The sequence below is a fragment of the Mercenaria mercenaria genome, unplaced genomic scaffold (assembly GCF_021730395.1).
Source record: "Mercenaria mercenaria strain notata unplaced genomic scaffold, MADL_Memer_1 contig_90, whole genome shotgun sequence".
Taxonomy (NCBI): Eukaryota; Metazoa; Mollusca; class Bivalvia; order Venerida; family Veneridae; genus Mercenaria; species Mercenaria mercenaria.
Window position 1 is genome coordinate 25,364 of NW_026463813.1, and position 25,745 is coordinate 51,108.

General features: G+C 36.9%; 1 protein-coding gene across 1 annotated transcript; it reads left to right on the forward strand.

The window, feature by feature from the left end:
* The first annotated feature begins 517 nt into the window (after nucleotides 1–517).
* LOC128554956 (uncharacterized) lies at nucleotides 518–2,281 on the forward strand. Its single transcript, XM_053536297.1, has one exon. The coding sequence runs from the start codon at nucleotides 620–622 to the stop codon at nucleotides 2,279–2,281; it is 1,662 nt and encodes a 553-aa protein (XP_053392272.1). The 5' UTR covers nucleotides 518–619.
* Nucleotides 2,282–25,745: the final 23,464 nt, after the last annotated feature.

The following is a 25,745-nucleotide window of genomic DNA, read 5'->3' on the forward strand; positions in this document are numbered from 1 at the left end:
TAAATACTGAAACCAAGCCAACATTTCATAAAAGAAATTTAAAGCTATGGTGTTATCATCTTAAGGTAATTTTACACCAAAACATGATAACCAATTATTTACAATGCAACAAATGGCCTGTAAAGCTTTAAAACATTGTTATACGCACCAGACGCTAAAGTTGGAGGCGGCAAAGTAAGGGTGATGGAATGGAGTAAGGAACAAGTCCGAAGCCGACTCTCGGAATATTGCTGAAATACATATTAGTAGTTTAAGAAATGTAACCGTTACAAAGGTCCATAAACCATGATCTATTGTGTACCTACGCAGATACATACGTAAGTTTTCGTTACACGCGGATGTTTTAAAATGAACATTTTAACTTTGTTAAGATCAAATACACGATAACAATATACAACATATTCGTGTTAAAACAATATAATACTGTATCTATATTGTTAACCAACTAGATCGTTGTAACATCCACTCTTAAATGAGAAAGGGAAATGAATAGCCGTATATTGCGCTTCCGAGAACAATTTCCGAAATAATATAAAGGAAACTATTGTTAGTTTAGATGTAATGCAAAGATGATGTTTATTGTGGAGAAAATTGTTGGATAATGCGACACTAAAGGACTATGGCATCGCAAAAGGAATTCGAGAATCAAATATTGCTGAAGTACGGAACCGGTGATGGTACTGATAATGCATGCACGCCGTGTCTTCAAGATGGTGGAAAGCGAATTATGTCCGTTGTTTTCTGTCTAGAATGTGCAGAACATTTGTGTATAAGCTGTCGTCAACATCACCGAAACTTAAAACTTACAAGTACACATCATTTGCTTGAGATCGAAAACGGAAATGTGGCTGACGCAAATAACAAAATGACAGAATCTTGCCCCGAGCATCCGGGAAGGTGTATTGAGTATATATGCGAAAACCACCAAACGTTATGCTGCAAAACGTGCAGAGATATTAGTCACCTTGGATGTGTTAGTGTTAGACGTGTCTTAGACGAAGCCAGCAGGTTTGTGGAAAGTGGTGAAATTTCTAAAGTGGAAGAATGTTTGAAAAGTTTAAAAGCTAAACTGGCTAATCAAATTCAAACTAAACGGAAGCATACTGTCAATGTATCAAATCAAGTTGCAGAGGCACTGAGTCGAATTAAGACAGAAACAACTAAAGCCGTTGAAAGAATAAACAAACTTGCCGAAGAAGCGGACAGCGCTATAAAAACGAAAAGTTCAGACGTAACAAACCGACTTCAAAATGAAATGGAAACAATTCAAAATGTACTGGAAACGTTAAATACTTCCGAAAAAGTTCTGAACACCGTAAAGCAAAACGCGAGAGAGCCTCAGGTTTATACAGCTTTCAAGAAGGCAGACTATCAACTGAAAAAATACTCTTTGTATGCTGATGAAATAGAGACGAATATGAAAGAGCCAAATGTTCATTTTGAATTTGACAACACATTTCTATTGATAAAAGACAAATTAACTACAGTGGGAAATTTCAAGGTAGGCAGGAGCGAACCGCTTGAAAAAAAATTGGAGAAACAGAGTTCAGTGACATTATATGTAGATACCAGTAAACGACATTTTAAACGGTTATCCTCCACACCGTCAGTAGTTTCAAAAAGAAAAAAGGCAATTCCGGTTGGAGGTCATTCCGTGCGTATTCCTGGTGATAAGACCACGTGTCATGTTACCGGAAGTGAAATTTTACAGGATGGCCGAATTCTTCTGGCTGATCACCACAACAAGAGTATAAAGCTTTTCAACAAGAATTGCAACTACATAAATCATATCATCCTCACATCCAGACCAAACGACATTGCTGTGATTGGTGAAAACGAAATCGCAACATCCCTAATCGATGAGAATGTCATACAGATTTTAACAGTTGACAATCTTCTTTGTTTGTCTAGGCGTATAGAGACAACTTTTCCTTACTACGGCCTAGCATGTGATGGGGAACAACTCTATGGGTCAACAACAATCAAAGAGGGTGTAGGAGAAATACACGCACTGAATTTGGCAGGAAAGTTCCTAGGCTCCTTCTCGCATATCAACGAGCAAGTTGACCTTATTCGCCCATCAAAAATCTGTATCGATAAAAACAAACATTTTCTATACATAAATGACCTTGGAAGAAACAGTTTGTTCTGTGTGGACATTTCGTTGGGGGTATCACAGTGTAATGAAGTGTTTACTTATACTGATAGAAATCTCGAACTTAGAAGCGGCCTTGCCATAGATACGGACGGGGAAATGTTTATATTTCTAGCGGAAATATGACAGTTCATCAAATATCTTCCGATGGAATAAAAGTTCACGATGCTTTTAACGTCAGCAGATGGCTTAGGGCTTCACATTGTCTAGCTTTTTCAGCGAGAGATAATCATCTTCTCGTGTCCGAATTTAAAGAAAATAGTTTCAAATTGTTTGCTTTGAGATAAAAATAAAGTTTATACTGACGTTCACCGACAAGAAATGTGCGGAATATCTAGGCCTAAGTTTCTGCAGATACCACGACGGTGCAAATACCGAGCATGATTCCTTGGCTGGTTTCAGCGTATGATGTCAACTATTGTTATGAATGGTAAAACTGTGCTAAGCTTGTGAAATGTATTAACTGTAAAAATAGATCACTGTAGGCTTTATCTCACTGACCATATTTCCGAAGGATATTATCACTTACGAAGAAATTATCACTTACGAAGAAATATGTGCGTTGTGTCTGTGCTTGCGGTATATGGCTATTTATGTATGACAACTATATAGGCTTTTAGAATGAAAAATATATGTCAGAGCTCTATAAAATATTCCACAGAGACATTAAATAAAATGTACATAAATAAATTCTGACAACAAAAGATCAGATATGTTGTGGTTTTTTTTCAATTAGTTAAAATTTTCCTCATTTCTCGAGAACTTTACAAAAGAAATGCTGTAATCGTTCATGAGTGGGAAGAAAATGTCTTTTTTTGGTAAAAATCTTCTTTTATACTGAGTTTTGATAATAAAATTCATTGGAAAGTAATTTTATAAACATTGGTTTGAATTTTAGCAGGAAATAAACTTAAATTAATAGTATTAGAAAATATGTGAAACATAAGTTATTTAACCTAAAAGTTCACTAGACTTGATGTTTCTGTGGTATGGACAAATTTGGTATGACAGCTAATTTGTATTTATTTCCGTAATTACGTAGATGAATTACTGAGGACTGTGCATCATAAAAAGAACCGCGCTCCGGCTTGTTTCAAACCATTCTAAAACAAATGGAAATTAGTTCTTTTATTTTGATTTATTACAGATGAAAATGGATCTAGCGTTGTGTCTTATTTTTTCAAAAATGAAATAATCTTCTCCAGATATCTTATCACCATGTTATCATAAGGGCGATATGATTATTAACGAAGATCTAAATAATTCATTAATAAAAGCCCGATAATAAATCATATGGTAAAAAAGGTCCCGCATTTGACATCTAAATGGCCTTCGAACTAGAAGGCATGTTCAAGAATTGAACCGATAAATAAAGCGCTAAATAGTCAGGACTAAAATGACATATAATCCCAAACCAGTACAACTGTGACTTGGCGTATTAAGCCCAGCACGCTGTCACTTGTACCACACACACTCGTTACATATGAAAGTCGAGGGGGTCTGTAAGTACTTATTTAGAATCCATTGTGGGAAAACACTCAAGTAAGCCGTGCTTTCAGGGATTAATATCAGTACAGGTCAACATATGATCATTCCTATAGAACTACTTTTAATTCTGATCATCATCTTGTGTACTGAAGTTAATCCCTGAGGCTTCCCACTAAGAAGAGATGTTGAAAACTTCACTGATCCTCTCAACCCCGCTTTAAAGGCCTCACTTACGTGTTGTAAATAAAATGTATATAAAATGTAACTTAATATTATGTCAATCGTAATTAATGATTAAGGGCATAAATCAACTTTTCGGAAATTGTTTTCAAAATTATGTTGTTTTTTTGTTGTTTTTTTTTTGTACTTTTAATTTAAAGTAGTTTGTGTATTTGTAGGTCTACAAAGGTGATTTATAAGTTTATAAAAGCAATGGGTATATCGTGATACGCATGAATACCAAAACACATTTACTTATGTGCTTGTATAGCTTAACCCACCTAAACAGAAACACTTCCTGATTGCATGAATTAATCCAGTCGCAAAGTTCATTCAGTCGCAAACGTAATTTATGAAGCATGTTTAGAATATATTAAACTCCTTGCATACAAACTCTTTAAGTACTGTTAAATATATTAAAACTAAATCTAATAAGTTTAATTCATATATCTCTTTGACAAGACAGTTTTCCAAAGGTTTATTTGTTAACAAAAATGACAAGTGTATCTACTATTAGATGGAAAGGACAAATATTTTCTTTTCTTGTCCGTCCGTCAATAAATTACTGAGTCAACCATGCAACTATCAACGCTTTGCCCCAGGCGGGGGCGGCGGGCTGACCCAGGGAAATTTGACATTTTTCCATTCTTCAGAATCTCCACAGTTGGAGATGCTTTACATAACAAATGACCCGGGGAATGGGCTGTCACGGACATCCATGAATTTATACAACGTTATTGCGATTTCACATACGAACATTAAAAGGTAATAAGTCAGCCAGTTTCAATTCAATTTTATTACGTATCACGTAGTGACAAGGTGAGCTTTTGTGATCGTCCGTCGTCCATCCACAATTTCTTGTGAACACGATAGAGACCACATTTTGCAATCGGCTTTAATCAAACTTGCACACAACTTGTATTGGCATAATATCTTGCATGATTTCTTTCGAAAACTGGTCAGATCCCATTATGGTTCCAGAGTTATGGCCCCTTAAAGGATCAAAGTTTGCTTTTGTGGCTTGTGAACACGATAAAGACCACATTTTGCAAACTTGCACACAACTTGTTTTGGCATAATATCTCGGTTCCTTTCGAAAACTGGCCAGATCCCTTCATGGTTCCAGAGTTACGGCCCCTTTAAGAGTCAAAATTTGTTATTTTGGCTTTTGCAGCCATATAGAGACTTCGTTTATGGTTTGATTTGATACAAACTTGCAAAATATCTTGAACAGCAATTGATCTTGGATTCCATGATAAATCAATCAGATCCAATCATAAGTTCCAGAGTTACGGCTCCTGAAAGCTAAATTGTGTTAATTTTTCACTTATAAACACGATAGACGTGACATTTTACATTCAATTTTTACCACACTTACAAACAACTAAAGTCACAATAAGATCTCGGTTCCTTTCGAAAACTGGCTAGATTCAATCATCATGGGTTCTGCAGTGACTGCCCCTGAAAGGGGCACATTTTTCTATTGAGAGATCGCCGTGACGTCACGCATTAACACATGTTTATCTGGCGATGGGCAAAACAAGTTTTTACATCTTTGTGTGCGGGATCGGAATTTTTAATTTTTAATAACTCTTTCGCTAATTTATGGGTTTTAAAAATTCCAAAAGTTTTGAAACACGATTTTCTTATTTAGATATCTTTTTAAAATGAAAAAAAAAAACAAAAAAAAAACAACATTTTAAATGGCATATGATTTTAATAGCGGCGTAACGATGCTAGATCTATAAACTTTTAGAAAAAAACACTAACACGGTGGCGATACCCTGGGTATGCAGGGGTGCAAAATGGCGGCGGAATCTCTCGATTCAGGTAACATTTTTCATTATTACTGTCTTAACACTTAACCAAATTAAAACGAAATAAAGACGAGTGCCCGCTCATAAGAATACTACACCCTCGGCTATAAAGCTTGGGCTCCTGAGTTTCGTAGTTTTTGTGAAAAGTGCAACGGCGCATTCTGATGGAAAAATGCAACTGCTATGTAGGGGGGTATTTTTATGAAAATGACTAAACCAACTATCCCCGTGTGTTTCGAAAAACGGCTTGCAGGGCGGAACCGGGATTGACATGTTCCAAAGCTGTTGTAGAACTTTAGCAAGTGAAATCGCCAGTTTTCGGCAATTCCGGGCGATTGAAAGGAAATGCTATGTGGGGGAGGTGTTTTCATTATGTTATGTGGGGGTGACTCAAGTTAACTGGCTGCTAAAGACACGCAATAATACGGACAAATAAAGCCAGCGAAAAATACTTTTAACTGTTAGGGCATATTATATGTCAATATATATTGTGATGATGTCCGTCCGTTCGTCTTAGCATGTTTCTTCTCATACATCGTTGGCACTAGAAACTTGAAACTTGATCACGATACTTCTATAGCCTTTGGAGAGTGCATTTTCATACGACACCTAGATATAAAGCTATAGGTGTCATAAGGGGCCTGGAGCTATTATATTAAATTTGGCCATAACTTGTTCTAAATTAGTACTTGACCAATTTGGCTAATAATCAAATAACAACCTTGTTGACAAGATGTTCAGTTATATTCTTTAATATTTGACCTTTACCTATATTTGACTTTTCACCTTTACTTTTAAAAGTCGGAACATAGTCATTTTGATGTCCATCTGATATTTGACATCTACTGTTTAAACGCTAAAAACAGTTAGTTTGCTGTAATGTTTTTTATTACTTCACACATTTGACTCATATTCACAAATACAAATTCTTGTGACAAGATGTTCACTTTGATGTATTTAAGTATGACAATGACCTTCATTTTACTTTGATTTTTGCGTTTAAAAATCGGAAATAATTAAATATTATAGTAAAATTTAATTTGAAATACAAAAGCTGTTTCAGTAAGACTAACCTCGACGTATATTACTAAAAACATATTATATCTCCGTTGCCGCTGCTGGATTTTTTGCGAATTTTGCGACCGGGATTTATATCAATTGATCGGCTGCATCTCCACAACCAGGAACAGCGATGGTAACATTCATAAAAACTCTTTTAAAGAAATTGGAAAAAAATATTAAAGGTGGCATTAGAAATTGTATTGTACTGGAATATAGCAAAGAGCTATAAAAATATTATACTTCTTTGAATATAGTCATGACAGTTGAAACTTAAAATATTCTATGGTTCTAAGTGGTAAAGCAGTTGTCTAAATAACGATTTTAAACATTTTCGATATCACTATCTTCCTCCTTATTTAAAAAAGAAACTGTACGTAAAACATAATATTATTGAATAGAACCTTTCAATTCTTTTTTTTTAATTGCAAGAACCGTGTTGGCCCGTATAAATTTACTGCTAGTACATAGGGGAAATAATTGGCCGTTCGAACAATATTTTGATGGGTCAAACTCGATTACATTCACAGGCTAAATTTCAAATAACAACAATTCGGTTTGAAATATCATGCTACGATTTTGACTTTCACTATATATTTCTACTAACACGTTCTTCTTCATTTTTTCAAAGTTAAAACAGTTAATCAGAAAATTAGATAAGGAAACATTGCTGCCACGGCACTCGTAGCACCGAAAACAAAACAAAACAAAATATTTGGTAGGTGGAGCATGGAGTACTCTAACTGGCTATAAGTATACGAGAAAAGTAAGAAAAGCAAGATGTGTTTTTGAAGCACAATGCCCCCGTTGAAATATGAAGCTGGAAAAAGAGCTATGTGCTTGACGTGTAAATACGTCAAAACGAAGACCAAGGTCAAATGTTTATTTACCAATGTAATGGGCATGTACAATGAATGGGATGTGTGAATATGGAAGGATTTCATAAAGAAATGAAAAAGTAATGGTAAAACTTAAGAAATTTGCTAAGTGTTTGGCCTCGAAAAAGTTATCTTGAATGCCGAGTTCACATTTTTAAGCGAGGAGAAGAGAAATGAATCATTCATTAGCATTAATTTGATAAATAGGAAAATTGACAAGTGTCTTACCGTGAAAAAGTTATCCAGAAGGTCATTGTAACATGTCTATATATCAATGTAAAGGTAATATGACAATGAGTAAAGTATGTGAGTTTCAAAGACATCAATTAAGAAATGAACGAGAGAGAGAGAGAGAGAGAGGTGGGGGGGGGGGGGGGGGGGGGGGGGGGGGGGGGGGGGGGGGGTGGGAGAGAGAGAGAGAGAGAGAGAGAGAGGTTTCCGTAGAAGGCAGTTATATGTTTACTTCACATCCACCTTCAAAATGAAAAAAAAATCTTGAAAAGGTTTTTCCACCGAGATAATTTCTATCCATATTATATATACTTTATATATCAAATGATCATATCACTGCGTGCCTCTAGCAGCCTAGCAGCCAGTTAAGTCACCCCCGCATGTCACCCACATAACATAATGAAAACACCTCCCCCACATAGCATTTCCTTTCAATCGCCCGGAATTGCTGAAAACTGGTGATTTCACTTGCTAAAGTTCTACAAAAGCTTTGGAGCATGTCAATACCAGTTCCGCCCTACAAGCCGTCTTTCGAAACACACGGGGATAGTTGGTTTAGTCATTTTCATAAAAATGCCCCCCTACATAGCAGTTGCATTTTTTTCCATCAGAATGCGCCGTTGCACTTTTCACAAAAACTACGAAACTCAGGAGCCCAAGCTTTATAGCCGAGGGTGTAGTATTCTTATGAGCGGGCACTCGTCTTTATTTCGTTAAAATTGGTTAAGTATTAAGACAGTTATAATTAAAAATGTTACCTGAATCGAGAGATTCCGCCGCCATTTTGCACCCCTGCATACCCAGGGTATCGCCACCGTGACTAAGTTAAGCGTTCTTAATTAATCCATATTATTTCGAAATATTAATTAAAAGGAATCAATAAATTGCTTGTTTTATATCCTTTCCATTGATCAAAAAAATTATTGATATCATTTGTGTTTTAAGACAGTTTAAGCCGTTAGAAAAACATCATGCAATGTTTACAAAAAAAAAAAAAAAAAAAAAAAAAAAAAAAAAACATGGACGCTCTGCGTCTGCCCACCCGACCTTTCTCTTATCTGCGTTCCAAAAATAGAAAATACAACGGATTTGTATACAAACACGATCTCTCCTTAGTTTTGATTTGATACAAACTTGCAAAGAATGTTTATCTTGATGATCTCTAGGCCAAGCATGTGGGGTCAAAAACTAGGTCATCAGGCCAAATCAAAGGAAAAGCTTGTTAACACCTTAGAGGCCACATTTATGACCCTATCTTCATGAAACTTGGTTAGAATGTTTATCTTGATGATTCCTAGGCAAATTTAAAAGTAGGTCATATGGGGTCAAAAACTAGGTCACCCACTTAAACCAAAGGAAAAGCTTGTTAACATTCTAGAGGCCACATTTATTACCCATGCAATCTTCATAAAACTTGGTCAGAATTTTATCTTGATGATTCCAATGACAAGTTTAAGTGAGCGATATAGGGTCATCATGACCTCTTGTTCTTGTTTTTCAACAAATCGGATCGGATCACTGTTGTCTTTCATGCGATTGTAGTTGTCTCCCCTATCATTTCCTAGCCCCTCACCCGATCTAAAATTCGGCCAATGTCTATTTCCCGGGATTCTGCACAATTCTGTCTGTCAAATTCCCGTTTATCGGGAACGGCCTTCTGGACAAAGTCCCATATCGTACGAGATGTTGACTCTAGCAGGGCCTGAACCAACGACCTTTGTAGCTATTTGCTTCTGCCTTTTTGCAAACATTTGAAGTTTTGTTTCAAAAAAAGGAAAAATCTAAGGTTAGTTTTTTAGCTGGGTTACCATAAACTAACAACGTTTTATCTGAGGGGTAAGAACCCATTCAATAGCTGCAAGCAAATTTAGGAAGTGTATAACGGAAACCAAGTGCGAGTTCTCTTAGCCCATTCTCAGGTGCCCACTGTTTAAAATAAATGCCTGCCAAGACAACCTGTTTGATACAATGCTCTACGCTAGATAAGTGGATAACTTTCTTAAGGGGTTGCTTTCAGTGCATCTGTTTCTATGAGAATATTTTTCTGGCTCCATTTTCTGACTCACGTGTTGACACTTTGTTCTATAATAGAACAATCTATCATTCTTGAGTGCTGGTGCTGTTGACTGGTTGACATGTATATTTGGGATTTTCGTTACAACATGAAAACAAACTGAGTATGCACAAACTAGTTTATTAATTAAATTTCTGTCTTAAAATTTAGCATACATATCCAAACATGTGGTTCAGAAATATTTTTGAACATCAAAGAAATATTTTGTCCATATTAACATCTTTTGACAATAAAATGTAGTGAATATTACAGTATGTCAATACTAAAACTGTTTAAATTGGCTTACACTAATGCAGAAATTTGGCAATACCTCAAAATTGAGTATGGTAACTCATAAAATAACAAAACCATGAACAACGAAGAAAATACCGAAAGAAAAAAATGTATCGAATATTACGAAACATTTCCAAAAAAGACAACTGCCTAACAAATACATAAAGATAACCATTATTGTCTCTTTCTTTGATGCTTTTTCTACATTCACGACAAATTTCAGCCCTAGATTTGACCATTTTACCCTGAAAATATAACAAAGTTACTGAATTACTGTAATATCCGACACATTTTTGTAATATTCGAGACCAACGGTTTTGATATTTACCTTATTAAATGTGCAATTTTGAGAACTGCAAAAGATAGAAACAAGCTGTATTTGCTATATAATATAAGGAAACGTTATAGCATTTGTTTTTGTTACATGTACACACGCAAGAGTTATATAAATTCATGCACACAATAAAGCATCCTATTGATTCTATTAACTATTGAAACAGAACTCTATTATATGCTTAAACTAGAACTGTCACAGGAGTGACTCATACCCCCACCATACAGTCTTGTCACAGAAGAATGGCAACCATAAGAAATCTTAAAAATACTTAGAATAATATAACAAGAGGACCATGATGGTCCTGAATCGCTCACCTCTTCCCACATGACCCAGTTTTGAGTATGATGTCGTTTCTTCTATTATTTGACATAGTGACCTAGTTTTTGAGCTCATGTGACCCAGTTTTGAACTTGACCTAGATATTATCAAGATAAAAATTCTGACCAATTTTCATGAAGATCCATTGAAAAATATGGTCTCTAGAAAAGTCACAAGGTTTTTCTATTATTTGACCTATTGACCTAGTTTCCAAAGGTACGTGACCCTGTTTTCAACTTTACCTAGATATCAAGGTGAACATTCTCACTAATTTTCATGAAGATCTCATGAAAAATATGGCCTCTAGAGAGGTCACAAGGTTTTTCTATTTTTATACCTACTGGCCTAGTTTTTGACCGCACGTGACCCAATTTCGAAACTGACCTAGATATCATCAAGGTGAAAATTCAGATCAATTTTCATGAAGATCCATTGAAAAATATGGCCTCTAGAGAGGTCAAAAAAAAATCTAATTTTAGACCTACTGACCTAGTTTTTGACCGCAGTTGACCCAGTTTCAAACCTGACCTAGATATCATCAAGATGAACATTCAGACCAACTTTCATACAGATCCCATGAAAAGTATGGCCTCTAGAGAGGTCACAAGGTTTTTTTATTATTTGACCTACTGGCCTAGTTTTTTAAGGCACGTGACCCAGTTTCAAACTTGACCTAGATATCATCAAGGTAAACATTCTGACTAATTTTCATGAAGATCCATTCAAGGGTATGGCCACTAGAGAGGTCACAAGGTTTTTCTATTTCAAGACCTAATGACCTAGTTTTTGATCGCAGTTGACCCAGTTTCAAACTTGACCTATACATCATCAAGATAAACATTCAGACCAACTTTCATACAGATCCCATGAAAAATATGGCCTCTAGAGAGGTCACAACGTTTTTTCATTATTTGACCTACTGACCTACTTTTTGACGGCACGTGACCCACTTTCGAACTTGACCTAGATATCATCAAGATGAACATTCTGACCAATTTTTATGGAGATCCATTCATAAGTATGGCCTCTAGAGAGGTCACAAGGTTTTTCTATTTTTAGACCTACTGACCTAGTTTTTGACCGCACATGACCCTGTTTCGAACTTGACCTAGATATTATCAAGATGAACATTCAGACCAACTTTCATACAGATCCCATGAAAAATATGGCCTTTAGAGAGGTCACAAGGTTTTTCTATTATTTGACCTACTGACCTAGTTTTTGAAGGCACGTGACCCACTTTCGAACTTGACCTACATATCATCAAGATGAACATTCAGACCAACTTTCATACAGATCCCATGAAAAATATGGCCTCTAGAGAGGTCACAAGGTTTTTCTATTATTTGACCTACTGACCTAGTTTTTGAGGGCACGTGACCCACTTTCGAAATTGACCTAGATATCATCAAGGTGAACATTCTGACCAATTTTCATGAAGATCTCATGAAATATATGGCCTCTAGAGAGGTCACAAGGTTTTTCTATTTTAAGACCTACTGACCTAGTTTTTGACCGCACATGACCCCGTTTCGAACATGACCTATAGATCATCAAGATGAACATTCAGACCAACTTTCATACAGATCCCATGAAAAATATGGCCTCTAGAGAGGTCACAAGGTTTTTCTATTATTTGACCTACTGACCTAGTTTTTGACGGCACGTGACCCACTTTCGAAATTGACCTAGATATCATCAAGGTGAACGTTCTGACCAATTTTCATGAAGATCTTGTGAAATATATGGCCTCTAGAGAGGTCACAAGGTTTTTCTATTTTTAGACCTACTGACCTAGTTTTTGACCGCACGTGACCCAGTTTCGAACTTGACCTAGATATCATCAAGATGAACATTCTGACCAACTTTCATAAAGATCCCACGAAAAATGTGGCCTTTAGAGAGGTCACAAGGTTTTTCTATTATTTGACCTACTGACCTAGTTTTTGACGGCATGTGACCCAGTTTCGAACTTGACCTAGATATCATCAAGGTGAATGTTCTGACCAATTTTCATGAAGATCTTTTGAAATATATGGCCTCTAGAGAGGTCACAATGTTTTTCTATTTTTAGACCTTCTGACCTAGTTTTTGATGGCACGTGACCCAGTTTCGAACTTGACCTAGATATCATCAAGGTGAACATTCTGACCAATTTTCATGAAGATCTTGTGAAATATATGGCCTCTAGAGAGGTCACAAGGTTTTTCTATTTTTAGACCTACTGACCTAGTTTTTGAAGGCACGTGACCCAGTTTCGAACTTGACCTAGATATCATTAAGATGAACATTCTGACCAACTTTCATAAAGATCCCATGAAAAATGTGACCTCTAGAGTGGTCACAAGCAAAAGTTTACGGACGGACGGACGCACGCACGCACGGACGGACGACGGACGACGGACACCGCACGATCACAAAAGCTCACCTTGTCACTTTGTGACAGGTGAGCTAAAAATGTCAAAAAAGCTTAATACTGAAAAAGAAGTTTACTCGTCTTTGGAGTACTTCATCCAGGGCTTCCACATATAAGTAATACTAGTATAATTATGTGCCCTGGATGAGGGATGAGGTAAATATAAAAAATCTCTAATATTAGAGATAAAACTGAATACAAAAAAGTGTCTTACCGACCGATGTTACCACAGAAAAATGTATTTACTTTTTACATAGGACTGATAATAAAAAAAGTTAGAAAACTACCTAAAATATTGAAAATCTAAAAATAGGATTTCTAAAAATAGACTAATTCCTGGAATTTAAGGGGAAGAAACTCAGTACAAAAGTTAAACAAGAGCACCGCCTTGCGGGAGCTGACGCTCATCTGATTTTTTTTGTATAATAGAAATATTGTCCTACCCATGATTTTCTAAGTCTAAAAAGGGCCATCATTCTTGCAAAAAGCAGGATAGAGTTATGTTTCTTGATGTACAGTGTGTCCACTTATGATGGTGAAAAACTGTTGCAAGTTTTAAAGCAATAGCTTTGATAGTTTATGAGAAAAGTTGACTTAAACATAATACTCAACCAAGAAAATGATTTTCTAAGTCCAAAAGGGGCAATAATTATTGCAAAAAGCAGGATGGAGTTATGTTGCTTGCTGTACAGGGTCAGCTTATGATGGTTAACAAGTGTTGCAAGTTTCAAAGCAATAGCTTTGATAGTTTAAGAGAAAAAGTTGACCTAAACATAAAACTTAACCAAGAAATCTGATATTTTCTAAGTCCAAAAGGGGCCATAAATCTTGCAAAAAGCAGGATGGAGTTATGTTTCTTGCTGTACAGGGTCAGCTTATGATGGTGAACAAGTGTTGCAAGTTTTAAAGCAATAGCTTTGATAGTTTAGGATAAAAGCTGACCTAAACATAAAACTTAACCAAGAAAAATGATTTTCTAAGTCCAAAAGGGGCAATAATTCTTGCAAAAAGCAAGATGGAGTTATGTTTCTTGATGTACAGGGTCTGCTTATGATGGTGAACAAGTATTCCAAGTTTCAAAGCAATAGCTTTGATAGTTTAGGAGAAAAGTTGACCTAAACATAAAACTTAACCAAGAAATCTGATATTTTCTAAGTACAAAAGGGGCCATAAATCTTGCAAAAAGCAAGATGGAGTTATGTTTCTTGCTATTCAGGGTCAGCTTATGATGGTGAACAAGTATTCCAAGTTTCAGCTTTGATAGTTTAGGAGAAAAGCTGACCTAAACATAAAACTTAACCAGGCAACGCCGACGCCGACGCCGACAACCGCTCAAGTGATGACAATAACTCATCATTTTTTTTTTCAAAAAATCAGATGAGCTAAAAAAGGATACTTCCCTTTGGCTTTAAGCCAATCAGAATGTGATATAGTGAAAATACATCAAAATTAATCTTCAATTCTAAGTAAAAGGGGACATAATTCAAGAAAAATTGGTGTCAGAGTTATGCACCTTGTGTCACATGATGTGGGTGATGAGGTGGAACATCTATTTTAAGTTTGAATAAAATCCATTCAGTAGTAACTGAGATACAGTGAATATACATCAAAATTAACCTTAAATTCTAAGTAAAAAGGGGCATAATTCATAAAAAAGTGGTGTCAGAGTTATGCACCTTGTGTCACATGATGTGGGTGATGAGGTGGAACATCTACTTTAAGTTTGAATCAAATCCATTTTGTAATAACTGAGATATAGTGAAAATACATCAAAATCAACCTTAAAGTAAAAGGGGACATAATTCATGAAAACTGGTGTCAGAGTTATGCACATTGTGTCACATGATGTGGGTGATAAGGTGGAACAAGTTTGAATCAAATCCATTTAGTAATAACTGAGATAATAGATTTTGGGACACGACGGGATGGGACGCGACAAAACTGACTCCTATATAGCCCCCCACACCCCCAAACATATTTGGTGGGGGTATAATGAGATAAATTGTATTTATCGGCTTTTGTTTTTAATAGTTTAATGTTTTAAAATACATATCGCAATGAAAGGTTCACAAATTCAACAGAACGGTGTAACAGTAAAACATGTAATATTTGATACCAAAAATAGCGCATATTACATTGCTTATTAACAATGACATTGTCTCCTCTAGTATCAGTTATTGCAAGTTTTATACATAAAAATGAAATGAAAATGAAAATTCAGTTTGTGCTCCAATCATTTTAATACACCCCTTAAAAAAATGGACATACTAAATTTCAGTTTAGTGGATCTGAATTTATTATATTAGACTAAAAACATTTTCTGCTGTCATATAGTACTGTTAACAGCAAATTGACTTAATGTAAAGTTTAAAGTTATTATCTTGAATGGTTATCGAGTTATGCTCCTCATACAAATACGACTGACAGAAAGATGGACGAACAGACAGACACACACTGTGACCATCACATAGCATGTCCGTTTATTTTAAGGGGCATATTAAGATGATTGGAGCAAACACTGAATTTTCATTTCATTTTTAAGTATAAAACTTGCAATAATTGATACTAGAGGAGACAATGTACGATAATTGTGTATTTTTCAGTTGAATATGTTATTTTGACAGGCATAGCTTTTGCCATAAATGGAAACATTTTTTATCCCTCGCCAAAGGCGGAGGAATATAGTTTTAGCATTGTCCATCTGTCTTTCTGTCCATCCAGAGTCATATCTAGGCAGTGGTTTGGAATATTTAAACAAGAGATCACAGAGTGATCTTGGCGCCCACCAATGTGCCATTTTTGAGTGTTCCAAATTTCAAGACTTAATGACTAGCTCAAGGTCAAATTTCATTTCCATACACAACACAAATCTATGCATGTGGTCCAAATTTGAAGCCTGTACCTTCAAAAATGTGAAAGTAGGTCACTAGGTCAATGTCAAGGTCAAAGTTTATTTCGGTACATAAAACTATGCATGTGGTCCTAAATTTGAAGCCTGTAGCTACAGAAATGTGAAAGTAGGTCACTAGGTCAATCTTAAGGTCAAAGTTCATTTCGGTACACAAAACTATGCAAGTGGTCCAAATTTGAAGGCTGTAGCTTGAGAAATGTAAAAGTAGGTCACTAGGTCAAAATCCAGGTCAAATTTTACTTCGGAATACAAAACTATGCATGTGGTTCAAATTTGAAGCCTGTACCTTCAAAAATGTGAAAGTAGGTCACTAGGTCAATGTAAAGGTCAAAGTTTGTTTCGGTACATAAAACTATGCATGTGGTCCAAATTTGAAGGCTGTAGCTTGAGAAATGTAAAAGTAGGTCACTAGGTCAAAATCAAGGTCAAATTTTATTTCGGAATACAAAACTATGCATGTGGTCCAAATTTGAAGCCTGTACCTTAAAAATGTGAAAGTAGGTCACTAGGTCAATGTAAAGGTCAAAGGTCATTTCAGTACACAAAACTATGTAAGTGGTCCAAATTTGAAGGCTGTAGCTTGAGAAATGTAAAAGTAGGTCACTAGGTCAAAATCAAGGTCAAATTTTATTTCAGAATACAAAACTATGCATGTGGTCCAAATTTGAAGCCTGTACCTTCAAAAATGTGAAAGTAGGTCACTAGGTCAATGTCAAGGTCAAAGTTTTTTTCGGTACACAAAACTATGCATGTAGTCCAAATTTGAAGGCTGTAGCTTGAGAAATGTGAAAGTAGGTCATTAGGTCAAAATCAATGTCAAATTTCATTTTGAAACACGAAACTATGCATATGGTCCAAATTTGATGCCTGTACCTTAAAAAATGTGAAAGTAGGTCAAAATAAAGGTCAAAGTTTTTTCCAGTGCACAAAATTATGCATGTGGTCCAAATTTGAAGGCTGTAGCTACAGAAATGTGAAAGTAGGTCACTAGGTCAAAATCAAGGTCAACTCATGTCAAGGTTCATCTTGCCACTCAAAAATATACATGTGGTCCAAGTTTGAATGTTGTAGTTACTGACAAGAACATTTTAAAAGCTTTTCCCTATATAAGTCTATATGAACCATGTGACCCCCGGGGCGGGGCCATATTTAACCCTAGGAGGATAATTTGAACAAAATTGGTAGAGAACCACTAGATGATGCTACATTACAAGTATCAAAGCCCTAGGCTTTGTGGTTTGGACAAGAAGATTTTCAAAGTTTTTCCCTATATAAGTCTATGTAAACCATATGACCCCCAGGGCGGGGCCATATTTGACCCTAGGGGTATACTTTGAACAAACTTAGTTGAAGACCACTAGATGATGTCACATACAAAATATCAAAGCCCTAGGCCCTGTGGTTTTGGACAAGAGGTTATTCAAAGTTTTTCCCTATATAAGTCTATATAAACCATGTGACCCCCAGGGCGGGGCCATATTTGACCCCAGAGAAATAATTTGAATCATCTTGGTAGAGGACCACTAGATGATGCTTCATACCAAATATCAAAGCCCTAGGCTCTGTGGTTTTGGACAAGAAGGTTTTCAAAGTTTTTCCCTATATAAATCTATATAAATTATAGAAATAAACAAAGGGCCATAACTCACTCATAAATTGTTGAACCAGTCTGATTTTCAGGGGGACACAACTAGGGTACCAATACATCATTCTGACAAAGTTTGGTCAAAATCCCCCCAGTAGTTTCTGAGGAGATGCGATAACGAGAAATTGTTAACGGACGGACGGAATGACGGACGGACGGACCACGAACGCAGAGTGATTTTAATAGCCCACCATCTGATGATGGTGGGCTAATAAATCTTCATATACATGTCCCATGCGAAAATGGAACAGGAAATCCTGAGATTATCCCAGGAAGTCCCAGGACTATCCTGGGATAATGTCCTGAAAATATCTCAGGAATTCTTGGGATAGTCCTGGGACTTTTCACGCCATTAAATGGGAATGGGACAATCCCAGGATTTTCCTATGAACAGGAAAACAGGACATCTGAGAATTCCAATCCTGCTATCCTGAAAATCCCAGGAATGTCCTGATATTTCCTGAAGACAGGACATAAAAGTATTGTTAGTCACATCAATGAAAGTACTTTGGGTGTTTATATAACGGAATTAACGACACCTTCTAGTTGAAGATATATTTATTTTTATAACAAAACGACTCAGCGGAATTGACGGACAGTATGGATGAACTACAGTACACATCCAAAGATTACTATACAGGGTTATATGTATTTACTGAAAATCCGTTATGGGTTATAATAAAATGTTGAGAGTTCTTTGGGCGTTTATATAACGGAATTAACGATACTTTCTAGTTGAAGATATATTTATTTTTATAGCAAAACGACTCAACGGAATTGACGGACAGTACATATGAACTACAGTACACATTCAAGGTTAACTATATAGGGTTGTACGTATTTACTGAAAATCCGTTAGAAGTTATAATAAAATGTTCTTGAGTGTAAACTACTTTGAGTATTGTTTATGTGTCTTAGATTTCTTACGGTTTTAGCGGATTTCTGGGTCCAGTGTCTTAGTTTTTATCTTTGTTTGTTTTCCGTGTTTAACGGATTGGAAGCTAGTAATGAACAGTTCGGGCCTGAATTTATAGTTTCCGCGTAGAAATCTTTGAAAGAAGGTGTGTTGCCGCTAGCCAATGATTCTGCAGTTCCTCTCCCGTTAGCCAATCGCTGGATGCCGTCAGATCAGTTACTCAGCAATTCATACGCCGTACAAGACAAAGATCCGTAAAATGCAAATATAGTTCCGTAAAACGTCTCTGCGGATCCGTTGACTCCACAAAATGTCTTATTCTGGTTTAGTTAGGATAGCGAAAGGCTTTAGAAACGCCGAAGCAAACATCACAGTTCTTCTGTTTATTATCCGACCAGTTCGGGTGATTGAAACGGTTTTGTATAATAGAAATAAGCATTTATCATATCCGATCGGCAGTTGTCTGTTCAATGTAAATCAGTTAGTAATACCTTGATTTTAGACGAACTGGAGTTACTTGTGATGCAAAATATGGATGTAATGCATGGAGATGTATTGTTACGATACAGCAGTATCGTATTTTAGTAATAACAGTTCTGATATAGGCACAAGAATTATGAATGTCATCCGTTTCCACGACCAGGAAGGAAAATAATGGTTAGAGTTTTCCTTTATGTATTGCTTCTACCGTCTGTTTGTACGCGTTATGATAGTTATAGTAAGCATAAATTCAAGCCCATTAAATGTTTATGTCCACAAATGAAATAAGAATCTATTGTGATTGTCATAGACACATAAATAAAGCAGGGTGGGGTATCTCATACTGCAGTATATTGTCCTGTTCTCAGGAAATCCCAGGAATTCTTGAAGTCAGGATATCCCAGGACAATTGTCCTGTCTTCAGGAAATCCCAGGAATTCCTGATGTCAGGAAATTACAGGACAATTGTCCTGTCTTCAGAAAATCCCAGGAATTCCTGATGACAGGAAATCTCAGGACAACTGTCCTGTCTTCAGGAAACCCCAGAACATGTAAATGAATACCTTGTAAACATGATTTGAAATTCTCTTTGGGAGGAAATACAGTTAACAAATTGACTGTTAAAGTTCAATAGTATTTTTAGTAAGAATATAAGGATTATCATTTCCTAATATTAAAAAACATTTTGTAGTTAGAAGGCATACATCATGTACATTGAAACAATACAACCTGTCATAGCAGAAATATTAATTTCTTGGTACATCTTAAATCAGCTCAAATATGTGCACTCGTGGCAAAAAACACTAGGTGAAAATACTACTATTTTGTCTAGAATCATCAAATTATGAGCTTCATACTGAGCAAAAAGCTCTTATCATTCTATGATCTGTTCACTACAGTGAAACTGTCTTTGATCAAACATGCATGTACAGATAACCTAAACTGTATTAACGCATTTCACATTTTAATGCTCTTACTGATTTTAAAGAAAACTACTTTTCTAAATAACTTATTGTTTTGTAAAATCATTAAATGAAGGAGTACATTTAGTATTATTTCTAAAAGTCTATACAGAAATAATTTGCTAACTTACCACAAATTTATAGAATATATTCCTGTTACAGTGACAACACCACAATCAGAAGTACTTAATGATACAGTTTCTCCCAAAACATGGGTCTTCAACACCAGGATGTAACTAGAAAATGCTTTTGTAAAAAAACGCATGTCTCCCCCAATGCAAAGTGGGCAGGAGCGAAAGTCAAAGAGACACTGATGGTTGGCTGCAATAGGGATCATCTACTTGACATGTCCAGTCATCCCGCTAAATTTCAACACTCTTGGCCTAGTGCTTCTCAAGTCACTGTTCAGGCTCCTGTGACCTTGACCTTTGATCAAGTGACCGCAAAATAAACAGGGGTCATCTACTCTGCATGTCCAATCAGCCTATTAAGTTTCAACATTCTAGGTCAAGTGGTTCTCAAGTTATTTCCAAAAAAATGATTTTACATGAACAGGCCACTGTGACCTTGACCTTTAATAGACTGACCCCAAAATCAATAGGGGTCATGAACAATCATCCTATGAAGTTTCAATATTCTGGGTCGAGAGGTTCTCAGGTTATTGATTGGAAATGGTTTTCGATGTTCAGGCCCCTGTGACCTTGACCTTTAACAGAGTGACCCCAAAATCATTAGGGGTCATCTACTCTGCATGACCAATCATCCTATGAAGTTTCATCATTCTGGGTCAAGTGGTTCTCAAGTTACTGACCGGAAACGGTTTTCAATGTTCGGGCCCCTGTGACCTTGACCTTTAACAGAGTGACCCCAAAATCATTAGGGGTCATCTACTCTGCATGACCAATCATCCTATTAAGTTTCAACATTCTGGGTCAAGTGGTTCTCAAGTTACTGACCGGAAATAGTTTTCAATGTTCAGGCCCCTGTGACCTTGACCTTTAACAGAGTGACCCCAAAATCAATAGGGGTCATCTACTTTGCATGTACAATCATCCTATGAAGTTTCAACAGTCTGGGTCAAGTGGTTCTCTAGTTATTGATTGGAAATGGTTTTCAATGTTCATGCCCCTGTGGCCTTGGCCTTTGACGGAGTGACCCCAAAATCAATAGGGGTCATCTACTCTTCATGATCAATCATCCTATGAAGTTTCAACATTCTGGGTCAAGTGGTTCTCTAGTTATTGATCGAAAATGGTTTTCAATGTTCAGGCCCCTGTGACCCTGACCTTTGACGGAGTGACCCCAAAATCAATAGGGGTCATCTACTCTTCATGACCAATCATCCTATGAAGTTTCAACATTCTGGGTCAAGTGGTTCTCTAGTTATTGATCAGAAATGGTTTTCAATGTTCAGGCCCCTGTGACCTTGACCTTTGATGGAGTGACCCCAAAATCAATAGGGGTCATCTACTCTTCATGACCAATCATCCTATGAAGTTTCAACATTCTTGGTCAAGTGGTTCTCTAGTTATTGATCGGAAATGGTTTTCAATGTTCAGGCCCCTGTGACCTTGACCTTTGACGGAGTGACCCCAAAATCAATAGGGGTCATCTACTTTGCATGTACAATCATCCTATGAAGTTTCAACATTCTGGGTCAAGTGGTTCTCTAGTTATTGATTGGAAATGGTTTTCAATGTTCAGGCCCCTGTGACCTTGACCTTTGACGGAGTGACCCCAAAATCAATAGGGGTCATCTACTCCTCATGACCAATCATCCTATGAAGTTTCAACACTCTGGGTCAAGTGGTTCTCTAGTTATTGATCGGAAATGGTTTTCAATGTTCAGGCCCCTGTGACCTTGACCTTTGACGGAGTGACCCCAAAAACAATAGGGGTCGTCTACTCCAGCAGCCCTACAATCCTATGAAGTTTGAACGTTCTTGGTCAAATGGTTCTCCAGTTATTGCTCGGAAATGAAGTGTGACGTACAGACGGACGGACGGATGGGCGGATGGACGGAAGGACGGACACGGCAAAAATAAGAGGGGTGGGGGGGGGGACATAATTAACTTACTAGACCATTACAAGATCATATTTCAAATTAATTGCCATCTTTCAATCTGTATTTTTTAGTAAAAGTCCAGTCTTTTTCCTGTGAACAGGACAATTTTCTATGAAAAGTCCTGTCTTTCAGTGTTAAAGTCCTGTCTCCAGGACTTTCTTGCAGCCTTGCTAAAAGAATCTCAGGATATCCCAGGATAATCCTGGGATTTCCTGAGAACAGGAAATTCTTTCTGCACAGGGAACTTAACCACTATATATATATAATAGGGCGGCCCATCAAGTTTCAGTCAGATTGCCGAAGTAACACCAGAGTTATGGCCCTTAGTAGTTTCTGGTGTTAACTATATAGGGTACTGTAAATATGGCAATTTCTGCTTCATAACTGCTTCTGCTTTGTGGTGGATGGATAGCTCAGTGGTTTGCACACTGGCCTTCCAATCCTGAGGTCGGGGGTTCGATCCCCGGCAGCTACTCGGGTATTTTCAAAAACGCTTTTCAGTGTTTCCCACCCAACTAGAGGTGTACTGGTCAGGAACCCAGGCAATCCTTGCATACTATAAACTGGGCACGTTAAAGAACCAGGCTGTCTATTCGCAACAAGCTAGGCTAAGTTAGCCGGACAAGCCTGTATCTGATTTCTGATCTCACTGTCATGGGGGCTTTGTCTCACCACTCTGTCCCTCTGGTAGGATCACGCTGTGTCTGTACTAGTAGAGGATGAATTATGCGCCCTGTGTGGCTGCATTTGAACTATGTTAAGCGCCTTTGAACGTGAAATTGATCATGAAAAGGGCGCTATATACATCTGGTATAATAATAATAATAACTTGTGACATATTTGACCTAGAACTATGAATTAACTTAAAGACGTGCCACAGAAAACTTTTGTATTTCCATGATGGTAATTATACATAATTTGCATAAACAAGAGGGCGAAGATGGCCATAGGTCGCTCACCAGAGTAACACACCGTAACAGTGTAAACATGTTTGACCTAGTGACCCAGTTTTTGACACCACATGACCCAGTTTCAAAGTTATCTGAGTTTTCAAGGAGATAAATATCCTGACCAAGTTTCATGAAGATTGGAGCAAAAATGTGGCCTCTAGAGTGTAAACAAGATTTTGCTTAGATTTGGCCTAGGGACCTAGTTTTTTACCCAACTGGACCTAATTTTTAACCTGTCTGAAATTTCATTGAGGCAAATATTCTGACCAATTTTCATTTAGATTGGACCAAAAATGTGGCCTGTGTGTAAACAAGCATCTTCTTTTATCAATGACTTATCAACCTAGTTTTTGACACAACATGACCCAGATTAGAAAACGTCCATGACTTCATGAAAAGAAACATTCTGACATAGTATCGTGAAGATTGGAGAAAAAACAAGAGATCACAGAGTGATCTTGGCACCCACCAATGTGCCATTTTTGAGTGTTCCAAATTTCAAGACTTACTGACAAGCTCAAGGTCAAATTTCATTTCCGTACACAACACTGTGCATGTGGTTCAAATTCGAAAGCTGTAGCCTGAGAAATGTGAAAGTAGGTCACTAGATCAATTTCAAGGTCAAAGTTCTTTGTACACAAAACTATGCATGTGCATCAAGTTTGAAGGCTGTAGCTTGAGAAATTTGAAAGTAGGTCACTAGGTCAATCTTAAGGTCAAAGTTTAATTTGGTAAACAAAACTATGCAAGTGGTGCAAATTTGAAGCCTGTACCTTCAAAAATGTGAAAGTAGGTCACTAGGTCAAGGTAAAAGTTTGTTTCGGCACACAATCCTACGCATGTGGTCTAAATTTGAAGCCTGTAGCTACAGAAATATGAAAGTAGGTCACTAGGTCAATCTTAAGGTCAAAGTTCATTTCGGTTCACAAAACTATGCATGTGGTCCAAATTTGAAAGCTGTAGCTTGAGAAATGTGAAAGTAGGTCACTAGGTCAAAATAAAGGTCAAATTTTATTTCAGAATACAGAACTATGCCTGTGGTCCAAATTTGAAGCTTGTACCTTCAAAAATGTGAAAGTAGGTCACTAGGTCAATGTAAAGGGCAAAGTTTGTTTTGGTACATAAAACCATGCATGTGGTCCAAATTTGAAGGCTGTAGCTTGACAAATGTGAAAGTAGGTCATTGGGTCAAAATCAAGGTCAAATTTCATTTCGGAACACAAAACTATGCATGTGGTCCAAATTTGAAGCCTGTACCTTCAAAAATGTGAAAGTAGGTCACTAGGTCAATGTCAAGGTCAAAGTTTTTTCGATACACAAAACTATGCATGTGGTCAAAATTTGAAGGCTGTAGCTTGAGAAATGTGGAAGTAGGTCACTAGGTCAAAATCAAGGTCAAATTTCATTTCCGAACACGAAACTATGCAAGTGGTCCAAATTTGAAGCCTGTACCTATAAAAAATGTGAAAGTAGGTCACCTGGTCAATGTCAAGGTCGAAGTGTTTTCTGGTGCACAAAACTATGCATGTGGTCCAAATTTGAAGGCTGTATAGCTTGAGAAAATGTGAAAGTAGGTCACTAGGTCAAAATCAAGGTCAAATTTCATTCTGAAACCAAAATTATGCATGTGGTCCAAATTTGAAGACTGTACCTTCAAAAATGTGAAAGTAGGTCACCAGGTCAATGTCAAGGTCAAAGTTTTTTTCGGTACACAAAACTATGCAGGTGGTCCAAATTTGAAGGCTGTAGCTTGAGAAATGTGAAAGTAGGTCACTAGGTCAAAATCAAGGTCAAATTTCATTTTGAAACACGGAACTATGCATATGGTCCAAATTTGACGCCTGTACCTTCAAAAATGTGAAAGTAGGTCACTAGGTCAAAATCAAGGTCAAAGTTTTTTCCGGTGCACAAAACTATGCATGTGGTCCAAATTTGAAGGCTGTAGCTACAGAAATGTGAAAGTAGGTCACTAGGTCAAAATCAAGGTCAACTCATGTCAAGGTTCATCTGCCACTCAAAAATATACATGTGGTCCAAGTTTGAATGTTGTAGTTATTGACAAGAAGATTTTAAAAGCTTTTCCCTATATTAGTCTATATGAAGCATGTGACCCCCGGGGCGGGGCCATATTTGACCCTAGGGGGATAATTTGAACAAACTTAGTAGAGAACCACTAGATGATGCTACATTACAAATATCAAAGCCCTAGGCTTTGTGGTTTGGACAAGAAGATTTTCGAAGTTTTTCCCTATATAAGTCTATGTAAACCATATGACCCCCTGGGCGGGGCCATATTTGACCCTAGGGGTATAATTTGAACAATCTTAGTGGAAGACCACTAGATGATGTCACATACAAAATATCCAAGCCCTAGGCCCTGTGGTTTTGGACAAGAGGTTTTTCAAAGTTTTTCCCTATATAAGTCTATATAAACCATGTGACCCCCAGGGCGGGGCCATATTTGACCCCAGAGAAATAATTTGAATCATCTTGGTAGAGGACCACTAGACGATGCTTCATACCAAATATCAAAGCCCTAGGCCCTGTGGTT

Coding starts and splice junctions, on each gene's coding strand:
- LOC128554956 (XM_053536297.1), top strand. CDS start 620: ATGGCATCGCAAAAGGAATTCGAGAATCAAATATTGCTGAAGTACGGA.